Below are 27,444 nucleotides of genomic sequence, written 5' to 3' on the forward strand. Positions count from 1 at the left end.
GAGAGTTTTTAATCCTGGGAGGAAAGCATTTTTAGTAAGGAAACATGCTCCCTATTCTCAGGGACCTTGGAGATTTTAATGGTACTCACAGTGTTTCTTCAGCTTCCATGACAAAACTTCATTCTCCAAAGTAAATAGTATGGTATTTCTTTTCCACAGTGTTCTCAACCTTGGCTGCACTTTGGAAACACCTGGGTATGTTAGAAAATGCAAATGCCTGAATCCTGTCCCCAGAGATTCTGGTTTATTTAGGATTATGGCTTGAGCATCAGGAAATTTTAAAAGTCAGGTGATTCAAATGTGTGGCCAAGGTCAGGAAACAGGACACTAGGCACGTTCTGATTCATACATTGTCTGGGCTTGAAAGATGGCTGTACCCATTCCCACCTACCTCACTCCCAATTCATGTTGTGGCTATTACTTTGAAGGCTAAAAGTTTAGCTCTGGATTTAATAGTGTACTGTGAATACCAAGATTCAAAGAGTTTTGTTCTTATCGTTTGCCTTATACAGGTTTATCTTTTGAACCCATTTCTCTCATTTGACTTCGGTAAATGTGTACACTGATTGTGTATGTGAGTGTGGTGTTTGTGTCCTGTGTGTAAAATAGGGGGCTGTTCACACAAAGAGATTTCAATGTGGTGACTTCTATTCTGGTATGATCCAAACTCTAGGATAAAGAGAGTTCAGAGCCTCCCCATTCAGTAAAAAGGACTACTGTGACTGCCACCAGTTCTAGGTTTGGGCCTTCTGAAATGTATGGACCAGAAGGGAGCAAGTGTATTTGACCAGATGTCCTCCAGAAGCTCAAAGCTTAGGGCATTTTGTGTGCTGATTCCCCTAGTGATTTCATGAGCTACCAATCCATCTTGCCCAGGGAACTGTCTGGCAGGGCCATGTGTTTTTTTTCTTGGCCTTCTATGTGTTTTGGAGGAAAGGAGGGGGTAGCCATCAATCCACCTGCTCATTTTCATGGGAAGAAGTCACAGCTAGAGAAGCACGAGACGTCCCAAACAACCCCTCATTGCACGCAGCTGTGATGCCATTTGTCCATGCAGCCTGCTTGTGGGAAAAAGAGAGCTGTTGCCTATATTAAGATTCAACCAGAGACTGAGGAGATAAGTGAAACCTTCATTTCCAAGCATTTGATTCACCCAGCTTGTTTATATAAAGGAGGAGAAAATAACACGGTCTTGGTTTTTGTTCTTTCTACAAAGTGAACATCTAACTGCCCTTTTCTTCTGGCTGTGGGACACATGTCCTTGTTTAAATATAATTGGTAAGGCAGGGCAGCTTTTTGGTTGATTTTTGTTATGGAGTTTTTGCTTACTCACTGACTTTAGCTATAACTTAGAAAATGTGGACCTCATTTCTCCTGAGAATTAACAAGAATGGGATTTTTGGCCCTTCTCTGGCAGTTATACCTTAGTCCAGAGCAGTGACCCTCCTTGCTCTGATTCATCTCCTACTAAAATAAAGTGTTGCTGAAGCCTTTTCCCTTCTCTAGAGGAAGAGCTAACTGCCAGCCAGCTGCTTTGGTTAGGCATGTTGGACTTATAGAAAGGCTAGGGACTTGTCTTTCCCTCAGAATAGTTGGAAGGTCAGCTTAACATTGCACAGTAAGACTTTGTATGGGAACCAAAATGGCTCACTTGGTGCTTGATTGAATTCTTACAGGCAGAATCATTTCCTCTTTCTTGTGCTATCTTCCCGGAAATTGCCCAGGAAAACCTGCTGTGGGGCTCCCACCAACTCTTTCTGTTCTACCTTACCCCTCACTGAGATCCAGTTCCCTCCTCAATGCTTCTATCAGGCACCTGCCCCTTCCATCTTAGGGTGGGGGCCAAGTGACCTGGGCCTACTCACCCTACCTCGACAGAGGAAGAAACGAAACACCAACACATACTGCATGTTTGCATGGCTCACAGGGAGTCGCTTCCATCTCACCTCTGTGGACTAATATCTCTCTCTTTCTCTCTCTTCCTTTCTGTGTTTTTCTCTTTACACACTCTATAGCTGCCTGAAAATGCTCAACCTGTGGTGAGTCCCTCTCTCCAGTCCACATGCTAGGGGAGCGGACCAGACTAGGCTGGGATTGGCAAAGCCAAACAAAATGCCTTAGGAACACTGAATGGCTTCCATACGCCGCCTTGTGCCATAACCACCCAGACTGGGGAACTAGATCCACAAGGTGGGGATGGGGCAGGCCTACACCCAGGAATTAATCTGTTCCTTCTTTCCTTTCAAACCCATCTCATTGCTGTCTCCTCCTGTCAAAACAATATCCCCAGTATCCAAAATTATCTTTCTATTTTTAGCCGAGTGAATTGTCTCCCAAATTAATAGACCAGATATTATCAGACAGAGAGGGACAGAGGCAGGAGGACAAGGTTACTCTATCAGTTGTTTAGATTATTCTTCACAACCCCAAGGGCAGTTATCACCAGATGATCTCCCATTCTGTGGTTTGGTCTCTAACTGGCTGCTTCGGAAAAATCTGTGACTTTTCTTTTGATTCAACTGGTTCTTCCTTCTGTAGAATGAGTCTCCAAAAGAGCTCCTTCCTGGGGGGAGAAATGGACATTTTGTTGTTGTTTTGGGGGTTTCTGTTTGTTTTTCGTTTATTGTCTTGTCTTTTCTTTTCTCTTCTTTTCTTTTCTTTGCCCTGTAAGAGTACATTTAGTGGGCCAAGGGCTGACCTGGCTAATGAGGTATTGGAGCCCTTCTCTTCCACTCCTGGAAAAGGTTCCTTGAGTGGAAGGGGGAGTGCTAAAGAATCTGCGTTCAGTCAAGTACATTCTTGATACAAGAAAGAGCCCTCTCCCCAGCTTTCTTCTTAGACGTTGCCTGTGACCTTCCAGGTGCTCCTGAACTGGTTGGTCTGTTGCAGTCTGGAATTATAATTTCCCCACAGTGTCTGCATGCATGGGGTCATATTCTATGTGGTGATAACAGCCTCCTGGACTCTGTGTTTACCTTGTTTCTATTTGTCTTCAGTGACTAGGTTGGACACCAGTTTCTGAGCCCCATTGGTCTAAGCCAAGTTGCCTATGGGGCTTCCCCAGGAATAGGGATATATGGAAGATAAGTCAGGTTTTATGGAAATAGAATTTGTAGTCTTATGGTACTGGGGAGTACCTTTGACCTATTTATCTAGCAAACATGTCTGTGTAATCTGACATTGTCATAGTCTATTTTTTTCCTGTGAGATGTCACTCACATAATCCTGACTGCAAATACAGGGTCCACTGTGTGCTCCTCCAACTCTGTTTGGGGCTCTAGGGGGTTCCCCAAAAGCGTAGGTTACCCAAGAGCTTAGATACCATCTAGCTTAGGTACTCCGTAAAGTTTAGGTGCTGTCTAGCTGTAGAGATAAGACCTATATACTGGAAAAGACAAGTAGGTCTCCAGGAGACTTGTTATTGTCCCTCAAGAGGTCACTATGGACAGGAATGGTCAAGAAAGACTTCATGGATACTGTGGGGCTTGAGCCAGGTATTAGAGCAAGGGAAGAATGTAAAAGTAACCAAAGAAGAGAAGCCTGGCAATGAAATAGCAAAAGGGGAGAGAGCCAGGACATAGCAAGAGAGCAGTGTGGGAACGGTAATGGCTCAGAGGTCTAGAGAAAGAGCACTTGGTGGCTTGTGGGTAGGGAGACTGGATTGATTCTGACTCCAGCATGCTAAGAATTTCTGGTCATCCAATCAAAGAATCAACTAGAAGAATATTTACGACACAAGAAAGGTTCATCACTCACCTTCCTTCTCTTTGGAGAGTTAGACATTTGTGTGGAGTTAGTAGGTGGGCTTGGTCTGGGGTCTGACCCAGCTTAATAGGTCCTATTGCTGGTAGTCACCACAGAAACCAAAGAATCGAAAAGCAGATTGTGGGGCCTGTTTCCTTTTGGGTAGAACTGTGAAAAGCTGCCGAAGCTTTAACTACAGTAACTAGCAAAAATTAATCCGGGGCTCTAAACCGTAGCACACATTGCCCTCCAGTCAGGCAGATTCAGCATGATGTGCCTCAGCAGTCAGGTTATGATGTGCTTGTGAGCAGACAATAGTACTTAGGACTTGCCTCGAAGGAGGTAAAAGAGAAGTGAGTAGTGTAGTTTGAAAGGGACCAAAACAGTATTTCAGACTTCTTTGTGATTGCTCTTACCTACTAAAAATACAAAATCCTCATTTTAGCATCCTCCAAAAAAAAAAAAAGAATAGAAATTGACTTAAATGTTAATGATGTCTCTGAAAATCATGGTTAACAGGGAATAGGGAACTCTGGTATAATACTGGTGCTCCCATGAGTTTTAATTTGCCTTGTTTAATATTAATATCAGGACTTTCAACTTGGAAAATGTTCATTTTCTAAAGCATATATAATAGAAAAAGATCATTTTTTTTTCTTGAAATCTTCTCTGGGGAGAGGACTGTCTTAAACAATCAGGAGCATTGGTCATTTTTATTTCAAAGAATTTATTCAGTCTCCAGATTCACATGCCACTTTGTTTAGTGACTATATTCATACCCATTTAGTATTTTACAGGACTCATGGCTGGCTCAGTCAGAAGAGCATGTGGTTCTTGACCTCGGGGTCCTGAGTTCAAGCCCTATGTTGAGGGGAGAGAGTACATAAATAAACTTGAAAAAACTAGTGTTTCATAAATGTCATTGATACCTTCGGAAAGTCTTTTTTTTTTTTTTAAATTTTTTTTAATGTTATTTATTTTTGAGAGACAGAGACAGAGTGCTGGGGGAGGGAGGGGCAGAGAGAGGGAGACACAGAATCCGAAGCAGGCTCCAGGCTCTGAGCTGTCAGCACGGAGCCTGATGTGGGGCTCGAACTCACAGACTGTGAGATCATGACCTGAACTGAAGTCGGATGCTTAACCGACTGAGCCACCCAGGCACCCCATCTTCAGAAAGTCTTTTTAAAGACCCTCTTAAGAAGGTCCTATTTCCAAAATTTTCATGTTTGATTCATTCAGATATGGGTAAAGGCTATCATTACTTGTATAAATGTCTATTTCCACATTCTAAGAAACCTTCTCCAAATTTTTAACAACTTCCATTGGGTGTTGAAATACCAAGGAGCCTGGCTGAAAAAGGAGAGAATCTTAGCTAGAGTGGAGAACTTAGGAGAATGGGAAGTAAGCACCAGTTCTTTATGTTCATATGAACAGCCCTGGCATTAAACCCAGAGATTTAGGCAAGAGAACCAGACAGAGTTTTCTCCGAAAAGCTTTCCTTTCAAGGGTCCAACAAGTTTGCAGCTTGACTCCCCTCCACCATCTGGCATCTTTGACTCATCCACACCTTCTGGCCCTCACATTCTCATTTCCCATGTGTCAGCTTCCTGGAAAGGACATGTCTTATGCACCAGCTATGCCACAGCCCTCATCACCCCCTTCTGGACTTAGTCATGCCTCAGCAAGAGCTGCTTCCTATTCCAGAGACAGGAGTAAGGAGGGGATGCTTGGGCCTAGGGCTGTGCTGGAGCTGTGGCTATTGTCCAGGGGGCAACACGTGGAGGGCGGATGAAGGGAGCAGACCCCAACCTCCACCTTACACAGGGCTAGTCCTCTAACCTTGTTTGGCACGGCAGCAGCGGTCTCAGTAGCTAAGCCGAGGACCCTGCAGCCATATGCTTGCCAATGGTCAACTCCTGGGCTGTGGCACTGGTCCCCTCTGAATGAAACGTGGGCTGTGTTGATAACAGTCAGGGGATCTAGGCTCACAGTACTTATTAAGAGTCAGGGCTTCTTCTGCTTGCTCCGGGTAGCTGGGTGGGGATGGGGGTATGGGATGGAGAGAATCCTTAATCCTTCATTGGCAGCATCATGAGATCCTGCTAAAATTGCAATCATATTTTGTGGGGGATTCATTTGTCTCAGTTTAGCTCCATATCCACTGGCCATTGAAGCTGCATTAAATTATTGTGCCCTCTGTATCAAGGGGCAGACGATGCAGGCTAGTCTTAGGCAGCCCTGAGGAGCCCCCAGCCTTGGTTCCAGATAAAGATGAAATATCTGGATTCAATGATAAACCTTCATCCTTCCAAAAAACACCTGTTTGGACCCTGCCTAGCCTGCATCATTTTGATGATTGAGTTTGGTAGCAGATTGAAATGAAGTAGCTATTTCCTTTGGCTTTCCTGGCAGACACTGCCCACTGCTTCCAGTGTGTGCACTGTAGGTGGTGGGTGTGGGTGGCCCTGTGGGTGGGTGCCAGGGGGGAACTGCCCCCCACCCGCCGGGCAGTAAGCAGAAGCAGGCAGAAGTCTGAAGCTGTAAGCCTTCCACACTGACTTGCAATGTTCCTTGTACTCCAGGTGCTGCTGTTTCTTTAAGAGGAAAAGGAAGAAGACTGCCCAGCGCCACAAGTGACCAGTGCCTCCCAGGAGTCCTCAGGCCCTGGGGACTCTAACTCAATTGCACCCGCAGCTCCTGCCATTTTTCATTGGAAGGGACTCCTCTATGGGGGAGGGTGGAGGTCCAAACCAAAAAGAAGAAAACAGATGCCCCCAGAAGGAGCCAGTGCAGGCAGCCAGGGCCCAGTGGGTCAGTGGCCATCCCCGCCTGCCTACAGCTCTGAGCAGGTCCCAGAGCTGCGGCTCCTCCACTGCTTGCCCTCGGGGCTGCCTGGTTGACTCTCCTTCCTATTGTTTACAGTGAAGGTGTCATTCACAAAAACTCAAGGACTACTATTCTCTTCCCTCCCGTAGTTTACTCCCGGTTCTTGCCCCACCCTCAACCCTCTCCAGCATAAAAGCTAGTGAGTTAAAGGCTTTGTCTGCTGAAGGAGCTCAAGAGGCTGGGGGTGCGGTCAAGAAGGCAGGGGGAAGATGGCAGGCCTGGCAGGAGAAGAACGTTCTCCACCTACCAGGTGTGCTTGGCAGTATGGCTCCGTCCTCTGTGCCTCTGCAGCCTCCATCCCCAGCTGGCCACGGGGTGCAGGTTCTTGCCACCCTCCCTCCTGTCAAGTTACACTGTCGGACACAAGCTGTGAGAAATCTGCAGTCTACTGTCCCTGCGCGTTGGCATTCTTCGCTCTCTTGACAAGCGAGCTCTGTTCTCCAGACGGTAGTAGGACAATGCAAATTGTTCTGAGCAAAGGAAAAAACTGACTTTATTGCACTTTTACTTTTGTTTTTTTTTTTAAACAAAAAACATGGCAGATGCATATTGTGTCTGGTTATATTGGGAGTTTTACTTTTTTCTGTTTTGAGGGGGATGGGGCCAGCCAAGCCATTCAGAGAGAACATGGGTCCAGAGGACATTCTCAATGGAAAAAGTTGGGTCTGCAGCACCCAGAAGAGAAGAAGCCAAACTCTTGTCATTCTGAGTAAACACTCAGGTTGGCAAAGAAACATACTTGAATTTTCATTCATCTTCTCAGCTGCTGAAGAATGTCCCTACCAGAGCCTCTTGACCTCATCAGCCTACAGTTTGGACCGCCTAGCTCTCCAGCACATAGGATGAGCCAGCCAAGCCAGACTGACCAGGAGAAGGAGATGCTTGACAAAAAAATTGGAAATACCAGTTTCCTCCACTGCCAGGGACTTCCAACTAAATAGCCATGTGACTTTCTTAGTGACTTGGGGGACAAAATTAGTGATGAAATGGCCACTGCCATATTGCCACTAGTGGACAAGAAGAGGAGGACTAAGTGAACCCGCCTTCCAACTGCCAGAAGAACCTCAGGATTTGGCATCATAGGGCCAGGAAATAAAATCATTGTGTACTGTCTGCCCCGATAGCTGAGTGATAGCATTTGGGCTGGCCTGCCTTACCAGGCACCAGGCACCTGCAGATCTCCCAGCAGGTCCACAGCAGCATGCTTAGGACTGAGCACGTGGGGCTGTATGAACAGGAAGATAAGATTGGCTGGTGCTGGAAAATTCCAAGGGAAAGGATACTGAAATGAAAGGTCTGAAATTATCTTCTCATTTGGATATAGACTCCTTCCAAATAAGATGGCCACGTACCTAGAGCGTGTTTGCCCCAGTCCACTGTCTGCCTCCCCATGTGGGTTAGCCACCTGATCTACTACCATGAAGAGTCTTGGTTCTTTGTTCACTGCTTGGAAAGTAATGTATGGAGTTAATCTTACTGTGCTCAGTTTTCATTTGAGTTCAGTGGCTTATGTAAACAGTGACCTCTTTCCAGATGTGATAGAGGAGAAAGAACCACTTACATCAGGGAACAAGGCCTTGTATCTGGGAGTAGAGAGAGCTAACTCACCAAGGAGGACAGTGGCTGGTGACTTAGTCTGGTGGTTTTGGGAACTCCGAAATCATTGCCTCTGGCTTGAGATGGAGGGCCGTGTTTTGGACCGGAGGATGTGGGGATACTTTCTGGTAGTTGGCATTTCCTGACAAGTCCCTTGATGTATCTTACATGGAGCAGAGATAGCAGCAGTGGCATGGATCAGAGTTACTGGGCTTTACCTGTTCCATCGGGCCTTGGCTAGGAAATACCATTTTACTGGCTTCAAACCTGCTCAGCTCATGTAAGGATTGTAATCTTTCATTTCTTTAAAAGAAATTTTCCTGTATACAAAAGAGAGTGGCTGGGAGACACAGTGTCACATCCCTTTTCCACAAGGATTTTGAATATTGAGGTTTGCTTCCTTGATAATACCTAGTGGTTAAGGCACCATCACAGAAATGTACAGTTTCTCACTTGGCATTTGGGCAACTCTAACTTCCTGTATAGAAACTTTAACTTCCTTTTCCCTGTGTAGAAAAAAACCTTGCCTCTCAAGGGATGGCAAGGGGAAGTAGTGACAAAGCCTCTAGCATCCTGGCACTCCACACCCCACTAAGTGCCTCCCACCTCTGCTTCCACAAAAAAGCAAAGGCATTGACCAGCTTGGCTCAGGGCAAGCCCCCCTGCAGCTGAGTTTGTGACTTTTTTTGGTCTTAAATGTTTTAAAGGCTAGCTCTTGAAGGGTTAAACCTAAGCAGTTATGGGGGGTCCTTCCTAATGCACTGTTCTCATTCTCTGCACCACCCCCCCCAATCTCTTACTAGGTATCTGCTTTTCATAACAAAGGCGAAGAACCCCACGTCCCTCTGGCATGTAGGGTAATGGTGATTCTTCCAAGGCCATTAGCACTCCAAAGTGGTCCCAGGCCTCTGAGAGATTCTATTGTGATCTTCCTGAAAATTAAAAAGTAAATAAAAAGACTACCTAAGGAATAATTTGGCCATCAGTTCCATCCCCACCAGCACATCAGGGCTCCCTCTTCAACCCTGTTGCTATAGTTGCTTAGTTCTGTGCCTCAGCCGGGTCCCTGAGGTTGGGCACTCCCTCCTCCCACCACCCACCACCCACCCAAATCCACTCACTATAGTTTTGGAACTTTCTCCATTTCACAGCATGGTGCCTAAGGATCTTTTTCTTTGGGATTGATGCAGTTGCTTCTGAGTTAGCAGTAAGTACTAGCAGCGTTCACTCAAAATATTCTTAATAGTATGCCATTAGGAGGACATCTCCCAAGCCCTACGGTCCTTCAGGTATTGCATCCTGAGCAGATTAAGGCACGCAGGCCAGGAATCCACCAAGGCATAAGCGGTCCTTCTCTTATGACCAGAGGATGACCTATGTCTGTGCAATCAAGCAGCTAAAGGTTGATCACTTACACATACCTTGGCATTTCCCAGTGGTCTCACTCTGGACTCTGCAAGGGTGGGCAGTGTGCCAGCAGCCAGTGTGCTTTCCTGACAGCCTTAGTGAACATTCTGCTATATTGGGTCTGTCTAGAAGTAAACAGGGTCTAAGAAGGTACAAGTCAAGTGACTAGGCTAACCTCCAGTTAAAGCTCCATTTCACTCTGGAACGCAGAGGCAACAGGGGACAGCAGAATCCTGGGCTTTTCAGTAGAAATGTTGATTTGCCTGTTTTATCTGCATGAATTCCAGGTACAAAGAAACCACCTCTGCCGTTAGCCAGAAGAGGGTCCATCACCTCTATATCCCAGCTTAGTTAGTGCACTGGAAATGGACACTGATAGTGCATATTCATTGTTGATTCTCCGTGTTAGTAACCTCCTTTAATGTCAGAAATATGCAGTGATGGTAAATGTATGTCAGATTGGTTACTAAAGATCATAGCCTTAACTTTTTTGTATGCAAAAGATAGAATTAATTGCCCCTGTCAGCAAGCATGGCTGATGTTTCTCAAAAATAAGTACTTCCATGACAGCATAGAAAGCATCTCAAAGGAACTTGATCTTTTGATGCATCTCTCCCAATTCCACATGCCTCCTGTGTGTCCCAGTCACCTCCATTTTCATACTGAAACCAGTTTTCCATTCCCAGTGAATTGCCCTGACAGTGTCGTCTCCAGCGTCAGCCACATTAGGGCTCGAATTACTCAGATTGGGAGCTTACAGCGCCATACAGCCAACATTGCCTTTGCCAGTCCACTGCCACTGTCCCCGCCATTGCCCCAATGTGGGCAGATGAATTCCAGCAACCCTTAGGGAGCCAGGATAACCAGGCACCCCATCTGGATTGGCCATATATAAGCACCAGGCACTTGTTTTGGGGGCTCTTGTTTTGGCAACTCCGGGCCTCCAGGAAAGCCCTGTCTAGAAATTGATGGCCAGTGATTCCCAGTCTTCCCTATGACGGGTTGGCAGGAATCAAAATGGGATTCCTATGGTTTTATTGTTTTGGGGGTGGGGGGAGGGAGGCAGCAGAGGGGTGGCTTTGTTTCTGAATAAAGAAGAGAGGAAACTATGGCCCTTCTGAGGGTTTGCAGAGTTTGAGCAGTGTTTTAGCCACAAATAAGAAATCTTGGAAGTCTTTGATCAATTAAGCAGTCTTAAAAACATGTTTTTCATAACTCCTTTTGCAGGTGACTGAGTGCAAAAGAATAGGTTTCTCCACTGTATTCAAAAATAGTAAGTAGGTTCCCTGGATATAGACTGTAGTAGTTGACAAATTTCCTCAAAAAGCAACCAGGAAGTCCACTCCAGTATTTGTAGATCAGCTTACAAAGGAAAAAGTGAACATGTACTCCATATTTCTAGTTGTTACCAAACTTGATGTTATAAAGAAACCTCAGTTCTGTGGACAGAATTTCTTTTGTCGCTTTTTTTACTCCTTGCAATCTTATTTCCGGTGCCATCACCACCTTCAGAGTCTCAGAGCAGAGGGTTATCCTTGGTAATAAATGGGGGTACAGTGCAGTCATCCACAACACACACAGGAAAACAGCTGTTCTGACTGCCATTCCCTGCAAACCCCCTCTTCAGGGCAGGTGAGACATTTTCAGTGTTCCTCTTCATGAGTCCAGACCAAATCCAGGCCAGCCCTTGCACTGAAAGCTTTTGTAAGAGGTTTATCAATCTGTTAGGAATGTCTCAGGAGAGATGAGCCATTTCTTTGGGGGGAAATCTATTTACAGATGGGTGTGTGGTTGCGCTTGTATGCCTGTGTGTGTGTATATGTGCGTGCATGCGCACGTGGTCTCATCTGTGCATTTCACTTCCATAAAGACTCACAGGCCAGGCTGCTGGGACCATGTGTTTAGGAATATCCTCGGAAGTAAACAAGTAACAAGTGAGCTTCTCTAGTGTCACAGCAGGCTGGCTCTGGGAATGAGCCCCGTTATCAAGCAGAAAAGTAAACAGCAGAAAGATAGAGATGAAACCAAAAATATTATAACCCCCCAATGGAAAATATGTTGATTCATCATTCCCATTGGATATATTACATGCTCTAATTTATTATATTATTATTTTGTCTTGTTTCTTTAATCTTTGCCCATTGTACTTTTAAAAAGATGTTGGGATGTTGATTGCAATTTTTTAAGACTAGATAATGTATAAATCAGCTGTGGAAATCAGTTTTAAATGCTGTGTGGATGTGTCTGATTTATTGTTAAATGCCTTTTTTTTTTTAACTTTTTGTTTTATTTTAGATATGTGTTGTTGTTTCATAAACCCCGGCACTGGTCGCAAAGCTCAGCTGTGAAAATGAAATTTGTAGTATTTTTTAACATGAATGTTTATTTCAAGTGTATTTGAAATGGTTCCTCTGGGAGAGAGATTTGTACACCATTAGGAAAAACTCCTCTGCAGAGGAAGTAAGCCGCCTTTGGAGAAAACGGAAAATGGGTCTTGATGTGTTATCTCAGAGTAGCCCATTTCCTAGGGCACCATGGAAAAACACAAATGTGATCTTTAAGTATACCTCTTCCCTAATTTGGGGAGGAAAGGACTCAGTTTGCACCCTTTTTGTATGTAAAATAAAATGTCTTACCTTTCTTGACTAATTTTGTTTGGTTAGTTGGTTGGTTTGTCTGGTTTTAAATTCCCCTGGCTCGTTTGTAACTAAGAATCCAGCTAGGATTATTTGTTGATTTGAGAACCAGAGTATGAGCAGGGGAGGGGCAAAGAAAGAGAGAGAGAATCTCAAGCAGGCTCTGCCCTGTCAGCATGGAGCCCCATGCAGGCTCAAACCAACAAACTTTCAAAACCCAAGAGTTGGATGCTTAACCAACTGGGCCACCCAGGTGCCCCCATTTTTTTTTTTTAATTTTAGAGAGAGCATGAGCTGGGGAGAGGGGCAGATGGGGAAAGAATCTTTTTTGATATGCTTATTTTTGAGAGAGAGAATGAGCAGGGGAGGGGCAGAGAGACAGACACAGAATCTGAAACAGTCTCCAGGCTGAGCTGTCAGCACAGAGCCCAATGCAGGCTTGAAACTCACACCAGCCGCAAGATCATGACCTGAGCGGGAAGTCGGATGCACAACCAACTAAGCCACCCACCCAGGTGCCCCCCCCCCCGGAGAGAAAGAGAATCTTAGGGTCCACACTGAGTGTAGAGCTGGATGCTGGGCTTTAATCCCCTGACCCGGGATCAGGGACCTGAGCCGACTGAGTCACCCAGGCGCCCCCTGTTGGTCACTTTAATATTCCTGGCAGAACGTGGACATTCATCTCTCACATACTGGTTCCTGTATCCCTGTGGTTCTTAGGTGGTAGAACATCAGGAAGTTAGGATGTACTCTGTGGAACAGCTTTGGAATAGCTTTATAATGCTCTACTAATGAACATCTACACGGGATAAAACTATGATGTGCAATTAAAATCACAAATATATATATATATATATATATAGCCACAAAGTAACTGTCAATCTGTGCAATTAAAATCACAAATATATATATATATATATATAGCCACAAAGTAACTGTCAATCGGCATGATTGGTTCCAGCTTTTTTGTTACTACTCAATTACTACTTGATTTGTTTTTTCACTGGGTAGGCAAGTAAGCAGAAGACACTTAAGATCATCATGAGAGAAAAACTTCACACCGAGAGCATTTTATCCATCAAGCTTTTTTTTCTTTCAAAAGTGGGGGGGAGGTGTGGAGGAGGCAGGTTTTATGTGTTTTAGCATTAGCTCCTCAGGTGGAGGCTACTTTGAAAAAACATAGTTTCGTAAACATTTTTTCTCAATGGCTATGGAGGGCATGAGACCAGTGAGTGGGGAAAGAGGCCTGACCAAAAAAATGGTTGGAGGATCAGAAGATCAACCTTGTCAGTGCAACAGTTTTACCTAGGAGAACCTTTACCGGATTGAGGTGTGAGGATTAGAAACAGCAAACATCACTTGTGTTTACATGAGAGAACTGTGGAAACTTTGCAGCCTGACTGCAGTGACCTCAGTGTAAGCAAGGACAAATTAATGCCAGTGGCCATGCATAACCTCAAACTTAAGTCAGCACCTCATAAAGACAACAAATTGCAGGGCTCAACTAATTGAAAGGGAGCTGTGCCTACCTAGAATTTGGGCTGTGAAGACCAAGACTTTCTATATTAAGCTTTGAAAAGTGATTTAAGGGGCACTTGGTGGCTCAATCACTGAAGTGACCAACTTCAGTTCAGGTCATGATCTGGGGGTCGGGCCTTGTGCCCTGACAGCGAGCAGCCTGCTCAGGATCTTCTGCCTCCTTCTCTCTGCCCCTCCCCGCCACACGCACGCATGTTCTATCAAAAATAAACATTAAAAAACAAAAACAAAAAAAACAGCATGAGTGGGGCGCCTGAACCCAGGCCGTTTCACAGGTATTATTTCCACTCAGTACTAAGTATGACGTTACTGCAACCAAAATTTGTTGAACACTTAGCCCTGCAGCAGTGTTGGCGGAGTTATATACAAATCAGTGCAACACAATCCGTTGCTCACGCGCCACAAAAACGGTTACTTGGAAAAATAGGCAAAGAAAGGAAGTTAAGAACCAGAGTATACAATATTAAAAGCGTGCACTGACTCATACATACAGCAGTAAGCACGGTAAAAACCAGAGAACAGGTAGTATAGTGACATGGACTAAATCAAAAGGGGTTCGAAGCAAGTTTTACAAGACAAGTAGAAGGAGCAGTATAAGGTCATGTTCTGGGTAAGCACAAACATGCCCCGAGTTTGGGGAAGCTACCATATTTAAACCCAAACTGATGGTGGCTAATGCTTAACTGACCCAATTCGGAAATAACAAGTGCCTTCTCTCCCGCTATCCACCGACTTCCTAACATAAACTGACCCTCCAAAAGACTTCCACTCCCACAAAGGCAGAGCCGGCCAAGGGACCCACCGCTCTACATACTGGGGCTTGTAGTCTCCTCGGAGACCCAATCCGCGCGCTCTCTTCAGGGCCGGGCGGTGCCGCCTTCAGGGATCCTCTCCCCGTGGGTGGGCGTTGGCTTGCGGGGGAGCCAATGAGGCCACAGTAACGTGGCAGCCACCCACGAGCCCGCGTCTCAGCCGGCAGGGTCCGCGAGGCGGGCTCCGCCCCCCACGGGACCTACTACACGGCGCTGATCTAGAGGGGGGAAACAGGCCTCGCCTCCTGCCAGGAGGCCTGTAGGAGCCCCGGTTCCCCCCCGCGGCCGCGCTCGGTGGAGGCGCCGGTGCCCACGTTGACGCGTCCCCCACCTCTTCCGGCCTCGGCTGCCCGGGGCCGTGCTCGCTTAGCCCGGTGGATGCTGCGCCTCTCCGAGCGGAACATGAAGTTGCTCTTCGCCGCCGCCCTCATCGTGGGCTCCGTCTTCTTCCTGCTGTTGCCAGGTCCTTCCACGGCCGACGAGAAGAAGAAGGGGCCCAAAGTCACCGTCAAGGTCCGTCTTCCCCTATCCCAACCTTCCTAGCAAGGCCCACCCTCCGTCCCCCGGGTTCCGGCTTCGGCGCCGCTAGTTAGCGGTGTCCGAGGCATTTAGGCTCCCGGAGCTCAGGCCCAGGCGTCCTCAACTTTGGCTCAGCCTCTCCCTAGGTTCTCGGCTGTGGCCTCGTGGCGTCCGTGCAGTCCTGCTCGTTGAGACCGGAGAATGCTCGGCTCCTCCCCAACACCCCAGCCCTTGCCGTGATTCAGGAGCCGACGCCGGGCATGTCCAGCTGGGGCTGCCACTGTCAGCCTCAGAGCAGTCTTTTTGCAAATACTGTCCAGCGCTGGGGAAATGGTGAAAGATCACGTCTGCCAAACAGAATCCTTTCTTACTTGGGCCAGATTTACCCACTTCCAATTACAAACACAACAATCTAGTTTAAACGTGCGTGGCAAGCTTAGGCTCGCCTCTTTATGGTTTTTTGATGTTCATTTCTAGATCTGTGCTCATTATTTATTAGACTAAAGGTGGTTTGGCACGCTATAATCTTAAGGAGAGCGCAAACATTTTGTAGGAGAAGGGTCTGGAGTCTTCATTAGATTCTCATGGTAGAGTTTTCGTCACTACCAAAATCAGGTTCGGAATCACTGTTTTCAAAATACCGCTCTGTTCTCTCCTACCTTCATGGTAGCTTCTCGGCCCCTCCCTTCCCTAACAAGGCCCCTTTAAAAAGGCTGACTTTGAAATGGTGTTCTTCCTCAGGTGTATTTCGACCTGCGAATTGGAGATGAAGATATAGGCCGGGTGGTCATCGGTCTCTTTGGAAAGACTGTTCCAAAAACAGTGGACAATTTTGTGGCCTTAGCCACGGGAGAGGTAAGTGACCAGAGCAGAGGTAGTCAAACTCAAATGAAGTGAAATTGGCAAGTAGGCTGGCAGAAACTGAAGTGCAGAGCGTGGCCCAACTATACCAGGAGTACTGCTCCTGTGAGTACCCTCACAGAGTACTGCCGACCCATAGTACTGGGAACCACTATTATCACATCTTGCGGGTTTTATAAACTGAATTCAGAAATAGATTTTTTTTTGAGAAAATTATTTTTGTTTATAAATTTTTTTTTAACGTTTATTTATTTTTGGGACGGAGAGAGACAGAGTATGAACGGGGGAGGGGCAGAGAGAGAGGGAGACACAGAATCGGAAGCAGGCTCCAGGCTCTGAGCCATCAGCCCAGAGCCGGATGCGGGGCTCGAACTCACGGACCGCGAGATCGTGACCTGAGCTGAAGTCGGACACCTAACCGACTGAGCCACCCAGGCGCCCAAGAAAATTGTTTATTTTTAAGACATTTCAGTAGTCAAGGAAAAGCAACCAGAACTTTCTTTTAAGGGTGAAGGGCCCAGAGCTTCCCAGGTTTTAAAGAAGCAGTAGTGCCCCATTTAAGAAAGTTTGTATTCCTCTTAACTCTAGAGAACAAACTGGTGGTTACCAGAGGGGCTGGGGTTGCGGGACGGGTGAAATAGGCAAAGGGGATTAAGAGTACACTTAACCATAATGGGTGCTGAATACTGTATAGAATTGTTGAATCACTATATTGTATACCTGAAACTAATATAACATTGTATGTTTTTATACTGGAATTAAAAAATTATCAAGGAAAAAAGTTCCTATTATAACTTTCCATTGAATTAGGTAACTTTTTGATGTGATTTGATCAGTTTTCATGCATCTGTTTCTATGATTAGAAAAAAAAAGAGGGGAAAGGTGGAAACATTATGTGAAGTAGAATTGTGTAAAGTCTGGGAATTATATAAAGGCAGAGGAATGTGCAGTCTTAGCCCCTCTCCTGGATCCGTGTGTTCCATGCCTCGCCTGTGGGAACTGTTCACTCAGTGGCACATGGAATGATGAATCTGGTCAGCAGTGGTATCTCTTCCATGATGAGTTGTGGGCTAGGCTCTTGCAGGGCCTACTTAATATCTGCCTGTGCCTCATGCCACCTCTCACCTTTTCATTCCCTTTTCTAGAAAGGATTTGGCTACAAAGACAGCAAATTCCATCGTGTGATCAAGGACTTCATGATCCAGGGTGGAGACTTTACCCGAGGAGATGGCACTGGAGGTAACCTCAGGTCGTCTGGGCTATAGGATCTGTTAATGCAACTTCCCACAGGGGAGAGCTGGGCTGTGTTGGGTAGACAAGGCCTCATTTTCGCCCAGGTCCAGAGACAGGACTGGCACCTGCATTGAGACCAGCTGCAGCCTTCTTTGTACAGGGAACCCAGTACGAGAGGAGAAATGAGGGGTCATGTGGATCTTACCCCGCTGACAGACCTGGCAATCAAGGCCTGCAGCGTTGATGACTTTTCTCTAAATACCCTTTGGGGGGAAGGGAAGCAAAGTGTACCATGTGGGTGATTCTGGGTCATGCATGCAAAGCCTGAGTGGGCAACCTTGGAAGCCCCAGCGGGGGTGGGAGCAGCTGCTCCTCTTGGCAGTCTCCCACCAGAGACCACTTGGCAAGAGCCAACTGAATCTCCCCTTTGCATTACTTGTACACATAGGACAGAGAGACAAATAGCCTGGACTTACCTAACCCATGCGAGGGCTCACCGTACTTGGGTGCCCAGCATACTCTTCCCTCAAGACTAAGGCTGCCCCTCACCCCATCAACAGATATCTGTCGGGACAGGCTTTATGGTAGGTGCTGGGTGCAAAAATCAGGGGGACAGCAACTTGCTTTCACTGCTAAAGAATGGGATGAGTTGGGGGTTCTGCGTAGTAGGTGCCCGGCCTATGGTAAATCAATCCGGCCATTTTCAAAGTGTCAACAAGCAGAGGAATCACTTCCTGGCCAAGCTGATCAGGAAGTGGCCTTGTGAATATGAGGGAAGATTTGAACTGGGGTCCTGGCTGGGGAGAATTTGGACAAAGAGGCAGGGCTAAGGTGAACCCAGCTATGTTATGCCACAGGAGCTTGGCTGAATAATGGGGTCGGGGGATGGAAGTAGAGCACATGCCACACTGGGGTCCCAGAGTGGTGGCCCAGGGCAGACCTGGCAACCTGGGCTTTGTCCTGCATGAAGTTCCACAGAGGACTTGAATGGAAGACCCAGTCGCAGAGGAGTTTTAGGGAGGGTGATGTGGCAGTTTATACACTTAAGATGCTCACAAGGGTTCTCCAGCATACTCCGTTACCGCTCTGAGCATTAGCTGTACCTGCAGTGGGGGTAGCAGGAGTGCAGAGGAAGAATGCACAGCTAACGGGGGTGAGAACCATATGGACAATGTGCAAAGGAAAAGGTGTCAAAAGAGTAACTGAAGTCTGGAGGGGAAGACAGTATGTTGAACTTTAATTCGAGCTATTCATCTGAGTTTGGGAGTCCATGTGTGTTGGGAAAGTGATTGAAGTACAGATGCGGGGAAATCCTGCAGTTGATCGAGATTTACAAAGAGGACTCTGATCTTAGCCAGCACTCAAGCCAGGAGTCACTGCAGAGGGCAGGGTTCCTCCCTAGCCTGGGTGTGAGATGTCCCTGTCAGCATCTAGTGACTCTCAGGTTCAGACTTCCCCACCTACTACAGTCAGAAATACCTCCTGAAGAGCAGCTGTCCAGAACCACTTCCCAAGTGGGGTCCATCCTCTGGAACCACAGGGTGAAAATAAGGTGTACTGAGGAAGGAAAAGGAGTTTTGTAGGCGAGTCTGAAAGGTGTTGGGTAGGGGCGCCTGGGTGGCTCAGTTAAGCCTTTGACTCTTGATTTCGGTTCAGGTCATGATCTCATGGTTTGTGAGATGCATGCTAACAGCATGGAGCCTGCTTGGGATTCTCTTTCCCTCTCAAAAATAAACATTAAAAAAAAAGGTGTTAAAACAAGACAGGATTTCTCCTGGAAGCATCTCTGAGAACTTGAGGGAGGATCTCTGAAATGGTGTAGGGGTCTGCCCAGCTCCCTTTGTCATTTACCCTCTGGCCTCGACCCCTCGTGGAAAGACACACCACACACATCAACAGGCAGCTTTTATTTTGTGTTCATTAATAAGAGGTTCTTGATTTTCCAGAACCCAAATGGCAGCCCCTCCCCTCCTCTCAGTATCTTTTGTGCCATTAGGAACAAAAGCTGTCCTCTTCTTCTGGAGAGCTCTTACCCTCCCATGTCTCCTGCACAGCACCTCTCTCCACCAAAGTCCCTCAAAGTTCCTATGGCAGACCTCTCAGGCCATAGCTAAGGGTAGCTGTTGATCTGTGCCTTATTTAAAAGCCACTAAAGTCTATTCTCAAAGTAATCGATCAGGTGAGCTGTTCACTAAATCAGCCTGGCATCATGCCCCACTTGGTCTGTCAGCATGATTTGGCTCCAAGACCAGAGGGTGGGAAGAGCACAGCTTTTTTGTCCTTATAATCCATTTGAGCCTGGCCTGGCACAGAGGTCAGGTTGAGTCCCTGGAATCCTCACCCCAAAGATCTGCTTGGTTTGGGCCTACCCAGCTCCCCTGACCTACTCTTTCTTCCCAGGTAAAAGCATCTATGGTGAACGCTTCCCTGATGAGAACTTCAAGCTAAAACACTACGGGCCTGGCTGGGTGAGCATGGCCAATGCAGGCAAAGATACCAACGGCTCCCAGTTCTTCATCACTACGGTTAAGACAGCCTGGCTAGATGGCAAGCACGTAGTGTTTGGCAAAGTTCTGGAAGGCATGGTGAGTTTCAGGGGCTAAACTTGGGCAGCTCTCATCAGGAAAGCACCGTATATTTTATCGTTTTCCCAAAAGGGGACCCAGATTCACACCAGTGTTCATGTTTACAAACTTGGGGGGAATTAAGAACTACCCTACTACTCTATGCCCCCAAGTTCTCAATTCTTCCAGCTCCAGGCACAGGCTCGGGAGGAGGCCTGTTGAGGCTGTACAGGTGCAGGTGCCTCCATTTCACCTAATGATGTGCAGGCACCACCCTGACTTGTACAGGACATGGCTTAACATGATGTCCCTGAGAAGCCACTTGGTGCCCACTCCCCAGCCACCTTTTTCTTGCTCCTTGCCCTTAGCTCAGCCTGGCTCGTACTTCAGGGATCAAAACTATTGCATTTTCTGGGTTCTCCCTGCCCTGTCACCTGGCTATGCTTCTATTAGGATTTTGGTGCCTGGAGCTTGGCATGCTATTCATGTGGGCATCTCATCCCTCCCTGGCCATATTGTGAGGCCTGTCTCCCTTGAGAGGTGGACCTCCTGACCTCTCTGCTTTACTGCTTCTGCCTTCCTTTCTAGGAGGTAGTGCGGAAGGTGGAGAGCACCAAGACAGACAGTCGGGACAAGCCCCTGAAGGATGTGACAATCGCAGACTGTGGCAAGATCGAGGTGGAGAAGCCCTTTGCCATCGCCAAGGAGTAGGCCCCCAGGGACTTCTTCCCTTTGAGCCACCATCTGTGCGGCCCTGTTGCCCTCCAGGGAGGGGGTGGGGTGGGTGGGTAAAGATGGCCCGCCACACGGCTCCATGCTGCACTGGCCCTAGTGCTGGCATCTGACGGAGTGGACTCCTCACCTCACATTCCATAGGCCTCCAGGCCCGGTTTTGTAACAAACTCCTATCCATGCTGACCAATAAAAAAAAAGGTGGTTTGTTTTTTTTAAACCAGTGTGGGCTGAGTTCTTGGGCCTCCAACACCTGCTCAAGTCTCTGTCCCAGCATGTCTGGGACTCTTGGGGCAGGGGGTGCCTGTCCCCATCTGAGGCTCTGCTCTGACCCCTTTCTCTAGACACTGCCTACAAAATTTCAAGCAGGAGCTTTTACTCCTCGTTTCTAACCTTTGCCACTACTGTGCCTCAACCTTTGCTTGTCTCCTGCCCCTTTCTGGGGTAGGTGAAGAAATAACACCAGTCTCTTTTCAAAGCCTACCTCTAAATTGGACTTCTCCCTTTATTCCTTATCCCCTGTTATCCCTGCCCTGGCATCTGGGGTGGTTAAATCCTGGGTCCAGGCCAAGGGGGACCCAGCCTCTGAGAAGGGGGCTCATACACTGAGGCACATGCCTGTCCTGGCAGGTGGCCCACAGACCTCTGGGCTGGTCAGGGCATCGGTGGCAAAGGAGCAGGGTGACAGGGAGCCTCGGACTGGGCTTTAGCTGAGCTGGGGCTGAAGCCATAGAGGCCCTGGAGCACGCCATTCACCACCATGTTGGACAGAGGCTCTGTGGGACAGAATGAAAAAGGGAGGAAAGGGTAGGAGACCACAGAGAAATTGATGTAGAAGCCTGCAGCTCCTAGAACACCTGCGCCCATAGGCTCAGCCCCCTCCTCAGGAGGAGTCCCCACCAAGGCCAGAGGTAACAACAGTTGGCCACCCCAAATGGGGCCTTGGCTTTCCTGGCTCACATCCTGTTCATGAGAGCTTGGTAAAGCCAAGCAGGTGAAGAATGGAGACCAGGAGAGCGAAGTTTATTTCACCATGTCTGCCTCCTGAAGGAGAATAGAAAGCAGGCTATAGGAGCAGCAGGATAGGTGTCGCCCCAAAGGAGGGCATTAGGAGGGAGATATTGCCTGGGGGTCCTGAGCTGAAAAATGGCAAGTTCGCCCCTGACTCCCACCCTGCTACCTAGGCCCTAAATATAGATTATAGGTCAGAGCCCATCCCCCCCACCCCTCACCTGGGGATGGAATGCAAACGTAGGGATCCATGCAGAAGCTGATGACAGGCCGGTGGTGGAGCTGGGAGCTGGGGGGGGGGGGGGTAGGGGAGGAGAGTCATAACAGTGGAAGGAGAGGCGAGGCAGGGGCAGGGTCTCCTATCAGGTGGAGACTAGGGATTAAGATCACCAAGCACCCAAAAAGGGAAGGTGAGTGAGAAGTGGTCTCAGGAGGCACCAACAGAGATACCTGGACTGCTGGGAGAGGCCAGACACCAGCAGGCACAAGGCCACTAGGGGGCAGCCTGAGTCGGGCGGGGAATTGGGGGCGGGGGGGTGGGGCTTCCACTTGCCTGCTGTTCTTGGGCAGGAACTCCCCCAAGGCGCTGAAAAGAGGAGACCCGCTGTGAGCGGCTGTCGGGCTAGGAGTTGGGGGGAGGCACGCGCGCGTGAGGAAGGGGTGGAGACACGCAAGCCCAGCACCACACCTCCCAGGGGACCACTACTTCTATTTGTAACAAGCTCAGTTCCGGAGGTAGCTGGGGTAAACCAAGACGGTCCAGAAAACAGTCCCTCTGCCCAGAGCAAGAAAGCTAATGAGGGAGGCCATATCTCAAGGAAGAATCAGGCCTTTGCCTCCAAAACCTTGCCTCACCTGCTTACTTCAGGGAGCCCCTGTCCCCTCCACACTAGGGCCCCTCTCTCTTGCCTGCCCATGGCCCCTAGAGGTGCTCACCCCCAGTTGCTGGCCTTAGGGTCTGTGGAGAAGTGCCGCAGGCTCAGGAATTCCAGTAATTCCTTGGGCACATCCTGGTTCAGGTACAGGACACCCTGGGGAGGAGAACAGAGGAAACCTATAATCAGACCCAGCTATTTAACATAGAGCCCAGTGCAAAATGGAAACGATGGGGGCCTTCCCAAATGACTAAGCCAGAGCAGAGCATTAAACCAAGTTTGGGCCGTTCTGAGCCCTGGGCCCTGAGTAACTACATGGGTCGTATGCCCAGCAAGCCAACCTGGCCTATAATCTGGCATCACTGTGTGGGGAAGAGGGGGGGGTCTCCACCCAAATCCTCATCACTGAGGGTAGCACACGCTCTCACCCTGGAGGGAAGAGAGCTAGCTTTCAGTGAACTGAAACCACCTGCCTCCGTGTTACCTCATTCCCTTCTATCAGTACTGAAAGGGCTGTTTGGACCCATTACTGTTCAGAAAATTGAGGCTTGGGGTAGTAAATAACATGCTTAAGATGTGGGTCTCCTTCATTCCATGCCCCCGCACCTCTCCCTCTGGGTCGCACCTCTGCTCCAGCAGGCTGGGGGGCAGCAGCAGAGTGAACCCCATGCACACCTGGATATAGGCCTCCAAGCCCTGCCGCCGCTGCTCCAGTCCTCTGGTCCTCCAGTTGGGCAGGCGTTTTGAGGGGAAGTCGGGCACTTTGTACAGTTTCTTGATCTGCCAGGAGGTTACCGCGGTGCCATCAAAGCATCCTGAATGAGCCCTCAAGCTCACTTCGGCCTAGCCAAGAGTCTCTCCCCAGGCCTCCCCGCCCCCACCTCCAAGACCCTAATGAGTGATGGTTGGGACAGGGTGGAGAGAGGCCCCAGCACCCTCCTCCCCCAAACGCCCGAGGTCTGGCCGGCCACACATTGGCACCCATAGTACAGGCTGCACCCTGCCCCTTTGCACCCACCCCGCAGCCCGCAGGGAGGTCTGTGCCCAGGACAGGAACTGGGGCGGTAACGGGGGTGGCAGAGACTGGGGCCGCAGTTCGTCTCCCAGGAGGTGGGCAGGAACCAGGCCGAGGTCGGTGAGTCGGCGGCTGAGCCTCACCCTCTTGTGCAGCGCGTGGAACTCGCTGTAGCGCCTCTGCACGATGTGCCTGCGCCCGCGGCACAATACTTCCACTCGGAACACCTGGCGGGCGCGGGCGAGCGGCCAGGTGCGCGTGAGGCCCCGCAGGAGGGCTCAGCAGGACCCGCGCCCGCAACACGCCCACCCTCCCGCACGAAGCGGCCTAGGAACCCCGCCACTCTCCGGAGACCCTCCCACGCTCCTCACACGTTTAGGAGAGGGGGAGGACAGAGCCTCCCCTCAGTTCCCTGCAGTCCCTTGTGAACCTGGACCGCCGTCTACGGAGCTGGCACATCCCAGCGGCCCGAGACCCTCGGCAGGCCGTCTTCTGACGGCCTGACCTGCCGCGCTCAGACGCCCCAGCCCAGGCGCGGGGTCCCCACTACATTCGGCGCGGGGGAGTCCGGCGGGTCCCCGCGTACCTTCCCATCCACTGCCCCCCGCTCACCATGTGGCCTTTCTCTGGGCTTTGCCTGGGATCCTCGGCCTCAGGTCCCACAGACGGGATGTGAACTTCCAGCATCCGCGCCACGACTCGAGCCCCTCCGAGCGCAACGCTCGGAGCGCGAACTCTCCGGGTGTAGATCACCGACCCCGGCGGGCCCGGCCCCTCCTCCTCGGGCTCGCAGGCCCCGCCCCAAGCTGGCCCCGCCCCGGGCGTTCCCTCGCGCCGCCGAGTCCTGCGAGGGGCTGATTAGGCAGCGCGGGGGGAGGTGGGACAGGATACCGCCCCTCGAGTCTAGCGGGCCGCAGGTGGGGACCCTTCAGCGGCGGAGAGCCAGCCGTTTGTCAACATTTTCTGAGTGCCCGCTAACAGCCGTAGACGAGCCAAAATTTCACCTACTTTTTATTGAGCGCCTGGTAAGGACTAGAGCCTGTGGGCGCTCGGCAGGAAGCCGAGTCGGGGCCCAGACCCAGGCGCCGACCTTGGGGGCCAATCAAGGATGTTCTTTGAGATCCTCACACCCTTCCCCTAGACCAGGCTGCCCCCCATCTCCTTTCCTCCACCTTTCACCTGGACCCTGGGAGCGCGGCCACGCCTGGGGAGGGCTTGGGCCAATTTCTCTTTGATGTCCACCTCTCCCACCATCCACAAGCCCCTTCATTTCATTCATTCATTCATGCATGCATGCATTCATTCATTCATCTTTCAGCCCCAACCTTCTTCAGATCCAGTTTGCCTGGATGAAGCAGTTTAGGGACCTGAGCTCTGCTTTGAGGGTCAGATAGCTTGGATTTCCTGAACTGTGTAGACCTGTTCTCATCTGCAAAATTGAATACTATGCCTAAGGAGGGTGTATGGAAATGGAGATGATCCCTGTTAAGCCCTCAGCATAGCAGGTGCTGAGAAACTGGCAGCTTGAGGGCTTGTCCTGGAGGCAGAGGTGGGTGGTGTGTTGCAGGGCAATAAACGGGGAAGAGGGACTGTGGGAGATGGCACTAGGCTGCTACTGCCCACCCCTCTGGGCAGGGCCTTCCTGGGTATGTGGCAGGATTTAATCCAGAACTCTCTGACCCCTTGGGCTAGAAAAGGCCTCTGCTCCCCTACTAAGCCCCCCTACACTTCAGCCATAAGAGATCTGTCCCATTCAACAGAGTCCTCAACTCCCCTGACTTCCCCCAACAAAGGCCAGAGCAGACAGTGGAGGGAGGGAGGGCTGGAGGCCTCAAGGTGGGAAGGAGGAAACAGAGCACCTGTCTTAGGGGTAGAGGCTGGCAGTTGGGGGATCACTGACTCCCTCCCTCCCCTGCTAGTGCAGAGGTGCTTCGGAGCTGGAGCAGAATCTCTCCCCACCCCCCACCCAGTTCTGCCCCTAGAGAGAAGCTGAGAGGGTGACCCCAAAGAGGGCAAGCAGGTCTCACCAATATTATGCCCCATGCTTTCTTCCCCCAAGTTCCATCTCACAAAAGCCCCAGAATCAGGAAGGTGAAACTTCCCGTAAGGGAAACCACCCACTGTGAACAGAAGTGCTGAGATTTCATTTCCTTGTACTTTGGAGCCCCCACACTCAAAGACCCTGTTCTCCTTGTCCACTGACCAGGGGGTCCTCTCCCAGGACCTCAGACCCCTAAGCTTCTCGGTCACCTGTCCTAATGACTGCCCTACCATCTAGAAAACTGCTACATCTCTTAATCAATCTCTCTGTTTTTCCTTGCCTCCCTCGCTCACACAAGGTCCATTGTCTACCTAGCAGCACAAACCACCATCAAAGCAACTGCTTCAAACCTTATGAAAGCTTCTTTCGTGTTGTACTTTGAACAAAACATCCCCTCCCTACCACAATCTACAGAGCTCTAAGTGACCTAGCCCAGCCTCCACCTCTCATCTCATTTCCTCTCCTTCCCCTTCGTGTACCAGGCCCCAGCCAGTGACCTTCCAGTTCTTCAAACCCAACTGGCTCTTTCCTGCCTTAGGGCCTTTGTGCCTGCTGTGACTCCTCACCTGGTGGGTTTAGCCTAGAACTTCCAGGTCTTGGCCTAAAACTCACCTCTTCAAAGAGACCTTCCTTCCTGTCCACTTACCCTATCATATCACCCTGTCTCTGCACTTAGTTACGTAGTTACTGTTTGTTTATTGTGGGTCTCCCTGGTTTTCCCGGCTCTGCCCCAGGCTCTGAGGGCCATCAGGCCACTGTCTTGTCAGTGGTTGCTGCCCTGGCACCAAGAATGTAAGAGACGCTCAAACATTTGTTGGTTGAAAGCCTTTCTGACTGAATGGGGGGAGGAGATGTTGGGAAGATGTTGGGAGAGGAGGGAAGGCCTGGGAGAGAGGCAGGAAGGGAGGAGTTAGAGGAATAACAACAGGAATCCTCTGCCCACCTTCAGATCCGGACACCTCTCATCATCGCTCCGTCGCAGATTGTTGAACACACCTCGTTTATATGCTTAGTTTTCAGGTGTTCCTGAGACGCCTCAAATTAATGGATTCCCAGCACCAGTTATACAGGGAGATTTGATGCACTTGACTTATAAAACATCTGGTAGGAAACCTGCAGCTCCTGATCCTTCAGTGTTCCGTGGCCATGAGTGAAGATCCAAATGAAGAAAAACAAGATCCTTGGCTTGCAGACATTTGGGGATGTCTTTGGGGAGATAAAACAAGCTATGGAGAATATTTTCCTGTAAAGGAGAATGCGTGACATAATGTAAACTCCAAAGCACTTGTTATAATCGAAGGAAAACTTATTTTCTGTATGCTGTAAGCACTGGCCCACTCAGTCTATGAACACTGAGCTGAGTCCCACCCACTATGTAGACCCTCAAAGTGACTTGTTTTTAGAATGAGTTTTAGTGTGCAAGCCTCTGTCTTTTCTCCATCACTCTCTAACACATGACTTTAATTTCCAAGTTTCTAAGGGAAGGGGGCTTAAAAGTACTGGTCGGTCACACACCAACTTGGCCAAAGTATTTCCAGATCAGATTATAGAGCGGTGGTTCTCCAACCTCCGCAGGCATCATCATCAACTACAAGTCCTGTTAAATCTCAAATAGGGCTCTGAGCCCAGTTTCCTGAGTGCTTGGGCCTCGCGTGGAGCCTCATCGTGTGCGGGTTTTCACAACTTCCCCTGTACCAGTGCGGCTCCGGGTTGGGGACCACGTTGTAGACACCAGTCTCTTGACTCCCACGCCAGCTCTTGGAGATGAGGATGGTGGCCAAGCAGAGGGCAGCAGAGGGCAGCAAGGGCTGGGGGCAAAGGTGTTCCCCTCTTGGGCTCGATCTGGTGAGCCTCTCTGGGGGGGGGGTGGAGGGGGGCGGGGCAGGTGGGACGGACCACAGCTCCCGCGGTGGCTGGGCCCTGGCCCTCGAGGGCCCTCCGCACAGGCACGCAAAGCCGCGTTCACTAGGCAG

General features: G+C 49.3%; 3 protein-coding genes across 9 annotated transcripts in view; 2 read left to right on the plus strand and 1 right to left on the minus strand.

Annotated features, from left to right (window-relative positions):
- Positions 1–12,278, plus strand: part of CSNK1G1 (casein kinase 1 gamma 1) — a 165,310-nt gene extending 153,032 nt beyond the window's left edge. For all 4 annotated transcript variants that reach the window (XM_030317942.1, XM_030317941.1, XM_030317944.1 and 1 more), the window contains one exon: positions 6,327–12,278. In XM_030317942.1, the coding sequence (XP_030173802.1) occupies positions 6,327–6,381 (55 nt within the window). In that variant the 3' untranslated portion in view covers positions 6,382–12,278. The remainder of the gene's footprint in view (positions 1–6,326) is intronic.
- A 2,673-nt stretch (positions 12,279–14,951) lies between these two features.
- PPIB (peptidylprolyl isomerase B) lies at positions 14,952–20,749 on the plus strand. The gene is made up of 5 exons (XM_030317951.1): positions 14,952–15,133; positions 15,881–15,994; positions 17,146–17,239; positions 19,634–19,818; positions 20,386–20,749. The coding sequence occupies exons 1-5, from the start codon at positions 14,999–15,001 to the stop codon at positions 20,506–20,508; spliced, it is 651 nt and encodes a 216-aa protein (XP_030173811.1). The 5' UTR covers positions 14,952–14,998; the 3' UTR covers positions 20,509–20,749.
- Positions 19,126–26,404, minus strand: SNX22 (sorting nexin 22). 4 transcript variants are annotated; one of them, XM_030317953.1, is made up of 7 exons: positions 24,043–26,404; positions 23,574–23,657; positions 23,091–23,195; positions 22,477–22,571; positions 22,094–22,126; positions 21,762–21,829; positions 20,627–21,305 (listed from the first exon to the last, which is right to left on the minus strand). In XM_030317953.1, exons 1-7 carry the CDS (start codon positions 24,115–24,117, stop codon positions 21,184–21,186), a joined length of 582 nt encoding a protein of 193 aa, XP_030173813.1. In that variant the 5' UTR covers positions 24,118–26,404; the 3' UTR covers positions 20,627–21,183. The 4 variants fall into 4 exon arrangements, with proteins under 4 accessions (XP_032449513.1, XP_030173813.1, XP_030173812.1 ...); XM_030317952.1 differs by having other exon boundaries at positions 22,094–22,162; XM_032593622.1 differs by lacking the exon at positions 23,574–23,657 and having other exon boundaries at positions 19,126–21,305; positions 24,043–24,266.
- Positions 26,405–27,444: the final 1,040 nt, after the last annotated feature.

This window comes from Lynx canadensis, chromosome B3, assembly GCF_007474595.2.
Source record: "Lynx canadensis isolate LIC74 chromosome B3, mLynCan4.pri.v2, whole genome shotgun sequence".
NCBI lineage: Eukaryota > Metazoa > Chordata > Mammalia > Carnivora > Felidae > Lynx > Lynx canadensis.